The sequence below is a fragment of the Cololabis saira genome, chromosome 20, assembly GCF_033807715.1.
Source record: "Cololabis saira isolate AMF1-May2022 chromosome 20, fColSai1.1, whole genome shotgun sequence".
In the NCBI taxonomy this organism is placed as follows: domain Eukaryota; kingdom Metazoa; phylum Chordata; class Actinopteri; order Beloniformes; family Belonidae; genus Cololabis; species Cololabis saira.
Genome location: NC_084606.1, coordinates 36,633,110 through 36,642,900, shown reverse-complemented (window position 1 = coordinate 36,642,900; position 9,791 = coordinate 36,633,110). Strand labels below are relative to the sequence as shown.

At 45.5% G+C, this 9,791-nt stretch overlaps 1 protein-coding gene across 2 annotated transcripts in view; it reads right to left on the bottom strand.

Annotated features, from left to right (window-relative positions):
- afap1 (actin filament associated protein 1) overlaps positions 1–9,791 on the bottom strand; it is a 118,823-nt gene that overhangs the window by 84,824 nt on the left and 24,208 nt on the right. For both annotated transcript variants that reach the window (XM_061709812.1, XM_061709811.1), the window contains exons 3-5: positions 1,657–1,765; positions 1,278–1,489; positions 977–1,156 (exon numbers count right to left, since the gene is read on the bottom strand). In XM_061709812.1, coding sequence (XP_061565796.1) covers positions 977–1,156; positions 1,278–1,489; positions 1,657–1,765 — 501 coding nt within the window. The remainder of the gene's footprint in view (positions 1–976; positions 1,157–1,277; positions 1,490–1,656; positions 1,766–9,791) is intronic.

The following is a 9,791-nucleotide window of genomic DNA, read 5'->3' as shown; positions in this document are numbered from 1 at the left end:
CTAAAGCAAACATCTGCACATCAGAGAGAAGCTAGCAGAAGCACCTGATCATAACAAACCCGTCAAACAATCTCAGGAAAAGGCTGAGTTATTCTCAAAGAGAGAGCTACCCCCTTTATTCTCCGTTCCCAGGAGGGGAGCACCTCATTTTACCCACAACAAACATCGACGGGGTTGGTGTCACGGCTCGTAGCCTGGAGCCCAGATGAGGAACCAGTAGGGCGGCCCCAAGTGTAGGCTGAGAGTGGACAACGTTTGTCCTGTGGGACTTTACAGAGATCCCTGACGGTGGAGCAGGATGCTGATCCATTTTACCACTAAACTGCTCCAGTGTGGACGCATCATGGCCGCCACGTGTATCCTGCGTTCAGTTGAAGCGTCAACGTGCACGTTTTCGAAAAGACACTGAACGCGTACGCGACCTGCAGTTCTCACTCTGGCCGCGAGTGGTGCTGGTCCCTGTCAGATACTAGCTGGCCACAACTGACGACGCGGAGGTCGCTGGCGCCGTTTCCTTTGCCGAGATCGCAACCAAAGCAATGTTATAATCTCCTCTTCATCCAATGTTGTCATGTTAACTTTTCCAAGTGATTGTGGCAGGGTGGAGGAGCAGCCACTCAGCCGATTGGGCACACCTGTGCCCAATCAACCTCTCCACCCTGCCTGGCTAAGAAGTGGCTGCACACCAGCAAGAGTTCTGCTGGGAGAAGGTTCTGCTGGGGCTCGTGTGGCTGTGTGATTGAATAAAGGAGTTCCTGCACTAAACCCTGTGTCCTCTGTCCTGTCGGTCGGCCCCAGTGGCAACGAGCTTGCTACACTGTTGCTCTGCTTACTGCCCCCAATCGGTCACCACCAGAACGACACGCTCTCCTCGCGTACTACTCGATTGACGTTGCAGTTGGTGGGGCACACGAACGGACGCGAACGCAAGCTCAAACAGCAAGTCTATCTGGGCTCTTAGGGTTGAGCGCGTTACCTTGAGCCACTCTTCGGCTTGTTCTTTGCTGTGCACAGCCAGCACCAGGGCGTCCGCCCCCTGGTGGACAATCTTTAGTTCGTGCTTCTTCTTCTTGCCGTCTTTAGGAATGTGAGTGATGCTGCATCCAGACAGGACCAGCTCCATCTGGGGCGTGTGGTCCTTGGAGGACTTGTAACACTAGAGGGAGAAAGGAAAATCATGCCACGGTAACTCGGTCCGAACGACGACTGGGTTTCACGTCACCATTTGAACACATGCAGAGAAAAATGACAAAGAGTTGTACGAAGATGACACCAACCAGTAATTTGTTGTCTTTGATGACACAGAGGAGTTTGGTCCACTGGCCGAAGCGTTTCTTGCGTAACAGAAAGGCACAGATCCGGGAGTCTTTCACGAGATCCATGGATGCTTCTTCAGACGGCCACTGGTGACGCATCTTCTGTCCCTTCCCGTCCTCCTCTTCCTCATCATAGGACTCGTAGGAGCTGCTCATGGCATCCGAGTCATAGTCTGAAAAGACATGATCAGATTGCCTTTAAATGTCCATTTATGCAAGCAAAGATGAAATCTCATGCTCAATTTTCTTTTTCTCTCCTTCAGCACACACCTCAACTGCTCTTTTGCTCCCCACATTTCAAACTGTTCATTATATTTGTGAGTATGAATATGTTACTCACTGGAGGTGATGTACTCAGGAGCCTTTCCTGGACCCAAAGGGACCGCTTCTTCATAGTAACCTTCAGGGAGAGAGGAGCTGGGCAGCGGAGGAGGCGCGCTGTTGGGAGCCTGCAGAGAGAACAAGAGACCACATGGACCATTAGAACTCAGACCAGAGCCGTCTGGGAGATTTGCGAGGCCCTGTGCGTAATTTTGTTTTTTTTTTGGGTCGTATCGGGTGTCTATATGCGCAATTTTAACTCTCCGATTAGCAAAAATACTGGATACAAACACATACACACGTTTCATTATGAAGCATTGCATTGACAAGACATAAGTCAAGATATTTTTTATAGTAATGACTGTTTATTACAACATTGTTAACACACAAATAATCTTACATGAATCAAAGATTCTGATTGGGAGAGCGACTTATATATTAGTGACATAGGGGCCTAACTCAACTGACATTATGTAGTGTGTGATTCATTCCAGTTCTACACAAAACAAAATCGCCCCATAAGTTAACACATTAACAACATCATCATCATCTGGGCTTGCCACGACCCGGTCAGATCGATGATTTTTGTAACAAATTTATCAAACAAGCCTTTCAGAGAGGCATTAAACTCTTCCATTTTCTTTAGTTTTTTCTTTTTTCATTCCCTGATGGAAATTTCCTGAATCTGTCTCATTCTCTCAACATTGTGTTACAGTTTGTTGCACACTCCACCCGTCTGGATCAGAGCAGCTTGTGTCTGCGCTTGGTCTGATCAGTTGTATTGAACAACAGACACGCGCATCATTGCACATATTTATTGATATGCACAGACTAGTACACATTTAGGTCTGTAATGGAACGTTACTGTTGATATTTATAAGGGAAAGAAGGAAAAAAAACGAGAGAGAAAAAAAAAACGGCCCATAGTGCGAAGGTCGCACGGTTCGCACACCCCTTGCGGCGGCCCTGGCCCAGACGGTGGGTCCACAGGACAGCAGTGGTTGGACCCCATGGGAAAAGGCCTCACCACAAAGTGCTCGCCTATCAGCCTTTGTCCCTGGTGTCCCTAATCTCAAGTGGAGGAGTTTAAATATCTCACGCACGAGTTGATGTTGAATCAGAAATGAGGCTGAGAGATGGATTGAGGCAGTATATTTCTCTACTGAGATGAAGATAGTGAAGGCAGTGTCATGTTAGCAGTTGTTCCATGTTCTAACCCTCAACTATAATCACCAACTATTGGAAGTGACTGATCAGGGTTTCAAACCCACGCAGCCTCGTTTGGCTTTGGCATTTAGGCTCCAGTCAAGCATCATTTATCAGGCGTATACATAAATACAGGGGTGTAGGACTAACGCCCTTTTCAATCGGAGCCCACATGTGGAAGCCGCGGTGGAGGTGGCATTGACAGCAGGCTAGGTTGAGACAACCGAAGGCATCTAATAGGGCTGGGCGGTATGGACTAAAAAATGTATCACAATCATTTCTGGCATTTATCCAGATAACGATAAAAATGAGGATAAAAAAAATACCAATTCAACTCCACCTTTGTAACTAAATCTATCACCACATTCAGTCTCTGGAGCCCCCTCAAATGAAACAAGTTTGAAATGTAAGAACAGATTCAATATTTATTCAAACTGTATTGCTTAAACAGTGGGATAACAGTGCAAACAGCAAAAGTCCTATTGTCCTTCAAGTTTTCTTAGCTTATAAAATCACAAAGTAGAAAAAAATACAACCTGATTGTGGCAGGGTGGAGGAGCAGCCACTCAGCTGATTGGGCACACCTGTGCCCAATCAGCCTCTCCACCCTGCCTGCCTTCATAAAGAGCAGCTGCACACCAGCAAGGATGCTGCTGGAGGAAGCTGCTGAAGGTGACGGCACGTGTGTCTTGGGTGAAAGAAGAGAATAAAGAGTTCCTGCACTAAACCCTGTGTCCTCTGTCCTGTCGGTCGACCCCCGTAGCACTAGCCTTGCTACACTGATAAATAAAAAAACAGTATAGCCATTCTTTGCACTCACTGTTTTTTTGCAGACTCTGCACATAATAGATGATGTTTTCTCCTCGTCACTCTTTTTAAATCCAAACCAGTTCCAGATAACGGAGCTGGAGCCTCGTGTAACAACGAGCTCCTTCCGCCATGTTTCTTATGCAAAGACGTCATCAACGGGAATTTATCGTTTTTACCGCGAGATGACAAATTCTTACCGTGGGGAATTTTTTTGACGGTATATTGTGAACGGTAAAATATCGCCCATTCCTAGCATCTAAGCATACTTCTCGCTCCTTAAACAGGTCAAAGAACAAATGGAGTAGTTGAAATGAATCATGCAGTGAGGGAATAAGCAGGTGCACTGCAGAGACGATTTTATCTTGGAAGTCTTAGTCAGTGGTGATGTTGATCAAAAGAGATGTATCTCCACATCTGCCAGTAATCAGCGTCTGGACAGCGAGACGGGAAGTAATTAGCTGCGACTGTGACTTCTGTGTCGTGGAAGAGGAGCCATTCTTCCAGTCAGCGGGAGTTTGGGTTTACAGACAATAGAAAGGAAACTATTCATAACGGCGTTCAGAATTATCTTCTTACAGTCAGCACAAACACGAGGCAACGCTGTGCAGAAATGCGGCAGACAGAACAGGAACGCTCGTTGGCAAGCATCGAGGTGTGTGAATAAGACAACGTTATGGGTTCCAGAGCTCTGATAAAAGATTGCAAGGGATATCTGAATCTAAATCTAAACTACCGGTCTGGTTCAGGCCTCTTGAGCTGTTTAAATACGTGTGGTTTTGATTAAGAAACCTAAACTTCATTTGTTAACAAAGCAGCCCAACACAGCTGCTGCTGTCAGCCCTTCGGTGCGAGGACTCATGATGTACTCATGGTATTCGATGATTTCATACTGCCGAGGTCAGGGTAGGAGAGTCTGGAGGGTGCGGGTGTGACCTCATTTGCTTGAACTTGTCCTCTTTGGCACAACGCAGTCCTAACAAATCCTGTTGCAACGCGAGGGATCAACCTCAGCGTCTGACGTGATTCAGCTTGGCCGGCGCTGCACCCCACTGTGATGTTTCACCTCTTGCTGCGGTTATAAACATATAATCTGGCAATGTGGCAGACAAATGTCTCAATGGATGATGTAAGTCAGCGTGAGCTCAGCTTCACACCACTGTGGAGAGATGTCCCACGACTCTACACGTGGCACCAACGTGCCGTTTAGCAACTCAAACTGACGGAAATGTGGCTTTCAAGGGGAAAATGCGTCCAATGCATTCGTTTGAGTTCGGGGAGTGGACTTTTGGTAAAGAACATTGATTATACATTGTATCAATGCCAAGTAAGTATAGAGTTTTCTATTCAGCAACTTTCAGTCCACACACTGCAGACGATGCATAAATCTGCCCATCAACCCCCTTCCTCACATTTATCGTCTGAGAACCACAGTCTCAGGTGTGGAGGTGTCGATGCTAAACCCAGCTGCTTGACACTCAGCTGGGAAGCGTTCCAGTGTCCACCCGATCACACCAACAGAACCACATCATCTGCAAAAAGCAGAGATTAAATCCTGACGCCAGCGAACTGGCTGTCTAGAAAATGATGAACAGACTTGGTGATAAAGAGCAGCCTTGACCTTTCAGTCAAGTCCCAGACTCCTGCTGCGTTTATACCAGGATTGAGTGGCCGGTAGCAGCGGACGCCATACCACACACTCCAGGAGCAACCTCCACAAACCAGCCAGCAAAAGAAATCTTCCCTTCTAGGAATGAATGTGACAAATGATTAGACAGTCCTTTGAAATCTCTGGTAAACCAAGGCCTGATGTACAGACTATTAAAAACGTAACAGTTCTTATAAACCTCATTTGAGGAGATCTACACACACTACACACCAGTACCGGACAGCTTCAAAGTGCACGACATGCTGTCGAGCTGTGAAGCCATAAGTTCCTCTCATGGAAAACCTCTGAGTTTGATTTTATTTTATGCTTCGGGCCGCTGTCTACAGCTAACCCAACCAGGCGTCAGCGCTGCAGCGATGTCATCGCTCATGCTGTGGCGCCAATTGTCATAAAAGCATATGACTTACACACTTATTTAATGGCTGAGCTCTTTAGTGTCACTGAAGTAGATGGTTTAGCGTTACAGTGCCTTGAATTCTGTTTGAACAAACGCACCGGTCAGTCAAACATCCAAGAAGATGGCAAACTATTTATCAATTATGAGTCTACATTAAGATGAAAAAAGCCTGGCCAACTTTTGTGAGGCCTTCTTGAATGTTATTCATTTTCTTTCCAGCTCTTCCAGGGGGACTCCTAGGCATTCCCGGGCCAGCTGAGAGACATTGTCTGAGAGATAGCTATCTTCCCCAGGGTCTCCTCCTGGTGGGACATTACCTCCCTAGGGAGGCGTCCAGGAGGATGCGGTACAGATGCCCAAGCCACCTCAGCTGACTCTTCTCAATGTGAAGGAGCAGCGGCTCGACTCCGAGCTCCTCCCGGGTGACCGAACTCCTCACCCTATCTCTAAGGGAGCGTCCAGCCACCCTGCGGAGGAAACTCATCTCGGCCGCTTGTATCCGCGATCTTGTCCTTTCGGTCACTACCCAAAGTTCATGACCATAGGTGAGGGTAGGGGCGTAGATTGACCGGTAAATCGAGAGCTTCGCCTTTCAACTCCTTCTTCACCGAGACAGTCCGGTACATCGACCATATCACTGCGGACGCTGCACCGATACGTCAATCTCACGCTCCATCTTTCCCTCACTTGTGAACAAGCCCCCAAGATACTGCCGAATACCTGCCGAAGTCCAACATGCATTGGGAACAGGTCTGACTTACTGCCGGCACTGTGAACTCATACATTTACAATTAAGTCCTGTTAAAGTCCATAAAACATTTGGAAAGACTTCAACAGGTTGAACTTCCCAAAGTTTCTCCTCTCCTCTGACGCCCTCAGATATCAAACTAGTGTTAAATCAAACTGAATCCCATCTTGCTTCATGAAACTCGTCTCGTCTCTGCGTCTGAAGACCTGGCATGCTTTCCCTCCAGTCGGCCTCCAGGACTCAGCTCATTTGTTGGTTGGTGAGCTGCACCAGGTCGGTACCAGGTCGGTACCAGGTTGATACCAGGTCTGTACCAGATCTGTACCAGGTCTGTACCAGGTCTGTACCAGGTCTGTACCAAATCTGTACCAGGTCTGGACCAGGTCTGGATGGTTATCACCGGACCAGACCTGGTACAGACCAGTTCCAGATCTGTACCAGGTCTGGTCCAGACGGTGATAACCACCCAGCCATCTGCGGGGCAGTCCCTGACAGGACCCGTCTCCAGCCAGTCCTCCTCCAGGTCCCCGATCCTCATGAAACTCTTCACCGAGACTTACTGGGAATCATTCATGACATGTTGTGGTTTGTACTTTTTCAAGCCAGACTGTATCCTGAAATCAACTTCTGGACGTAGCCGTAACTAAAGTAACTCAGCGTCATCTAAGGTATTGGCTCTAGATCCAGCTGAGCCGAGTTTGCTCTCCACCCCTCACTGCTGGTCTCCTCCCCCCAGTGTGGGGTGGCAGGCCGGGCCCCGGGCCCCGAGCAGAAACCTTATCACGTCTCCTCGGAGGGAAGCAGCGCTTCGGTGAACTCATTTCTTGGCAGGGGCGCATCGCCCCGCTCAACTCCAGCGCCGCTAGCATTCCCCTCCCATCCCCTCCCATCCCCAGCCCCGAGGAGGGGGAAATATTCCCCTGGAAAGGAAGACAGAAGGAAAGAACTGCAGAGAAGCAAAAACAACAAAAGCACTCAGCCTGAAGGGTGAAACAATAAGCCCCATGTCTGGTCGGGGAAGAAGTCCGTGTGAATCTGGACTTGTTTGCGTTGATGGAAAAAGATTGTGAATATGAAGCCGGGCCGTTTCGTATATCTCACATCACAGAGACTTCCTTTAGAAAACGCAGGAAACAGAATTACCGTTAATAACGACGCAGAAACTAAACGTTTAGGTGCCTTTCTTTTCCTAAAGTGCAGCAGAAAACATTCCTCTCCAGAGCGTGATTCCACTGCTCTGCTATGTAGGCAGTGAGGTGAGCACACACACACACACACACACACACACACACACACACACACACACGCACACGCACGCACGCACACATGGATATAAACTAAAAAAATCCCAGCTTTTCTTTGTTTTCTCTCCCCACTACGGCAGCCTCGCTGCACGTTCAGGGATCTGCAGACGAAGTTCGCTGCAGCTCTGAAATCGACGCGGGTTCACCGTGGTTGGATCACGTTACCGTTCCCTCCACCGACTATAAACAATAACCGCATCTGTGCCAATGTGCAAAAACAGACAGGCATGGACTGATCCCAGACAACATAAAACAACATAAAAACCTGGGACTTGCTTGCAGAGGTGTATAAAGTACTGAAAAAAGTAACTAAGAAATACCATAAATACCATGACTAAAAAACAGCTTTTTCCCCAAAGCCATAATCGCCCTGAACAATATGTGAATGTCTTCATTACTGTTTTGTTTTTTTTACCGTGCAATACTTTTTCCCGGCCTACGGTATATGTGCAATATTTCACCACATGTGTAGTTATGTTATTATCTGCAGATAGGATCTCAGGTCTTGATTTCACCATTCAAAATGCACCTTAACCTTATAACTGAAAAAGACTCATAAGAAAATTACTTGAGTAAATGTCTTAAAGTAGCTCACTAACGCAATGAAAAGAAGCAACACAACCAAAAATGACCCTTCCCTTGTTTTTTTATTTCACTTTCAGGTGAATTTAATGTGGTATAGAATACAACACCAAAAATAAACTGTCTTTCTTGCAAAATTGAACATAGGGACAAATTTTTAACATCTTGAGGTTGGATGGTGAATTCTTGAATGCCTTTATCGCATGGCTCTTTGGAAGGCACAACAGGCATAATTCTTTGATTATTTTAATTTGTAACGAGTAACGAGGTGGCAAATGTCAAAGTAACGAAGTAAAAGTACACTTTTTAACTTTTAAATGTAGTGAAGTAAAAGTAAAAGTCCTGATAAAAAAAAATGCAAATTAAAGTACAAATCCTCAAAAAAACGACTTAAGTATTGTAACGAAGTACATCTACTTCGTTACTATACACCTCTGCTTGCTTGGTGCCTTTAAAGCTAATATAAAAAAAAACATTTAAAACTCTCACAACAGCCGCTAACTTGCTAGTGAACATTACGTTTCCACTTCATGTGTGATTTATTGCTACAGTATATGTTACATATCCTTGAATAATGTTTGATGTTTTTTTATCTGTGCTGTACACTGCAAAAACTCAAAATCTTAACAAGAATATTTGTCTTATTTCTAGCTAAGATGTCTCATTTTTAGTCAAGAAAATAAATCTCATTACACTTAAAACACTTATTACCAGAAAAATAACTTGTTATTTGACAATTTTCACCTGTTTCAAGTAAATTTTCACTTGAAATAAGTAGAAAAATCTGCCAGTGGGACAAGATTTATCTTCTCATTACAAGCAAAAAAATCTTGTTCCACTGGCAGATTTTTTCTACTCATTTTCGGTGAAAATCTACTTGAACTTGAAAAAAATTGTTGTTTTTTCCAGTGATGAGTCTTGTTTTAAGTGTAATGATATTTTTTTGACAAAAAATGAGACATTTTAACTAGAAATAAGATTTTGAGTTTTTGCAGTGTATTTATTTGTACCAAGGGACTGCAGATGCAAATTAGCATAAGGCTAACTCTGGTGCAATGCATCAAATGTTCACATTTATGTTTTTATTTGCACATGGTCCCTCTCAAATAAAATTTAAGGAAAAAAAAAATCTACTTCATCTGCTCCACAGATTTGCAGAAACACTTGCTGAAGGAACTGGAGTTGCAGAACCCCATGTACTGTTGATCTGGCCACATTTCAGTATCTCCAAGTACCAGCCGCCTTCATACACTTCAAACACATAAAGAATGCATCTCTCTATTCAGAAGGAAGGATGGGTAGAGGTTCACCCCTCGGAAAAACTGCATCTACAAAGTCTCAAACAATCTGAGACATGATTCTGCGATGGAAACGAGTGCGTGGGCTGAGGAAAAACATCCAAAATCTTCCAGACATGCAGGTTTGAGCTCTATCATGCAGA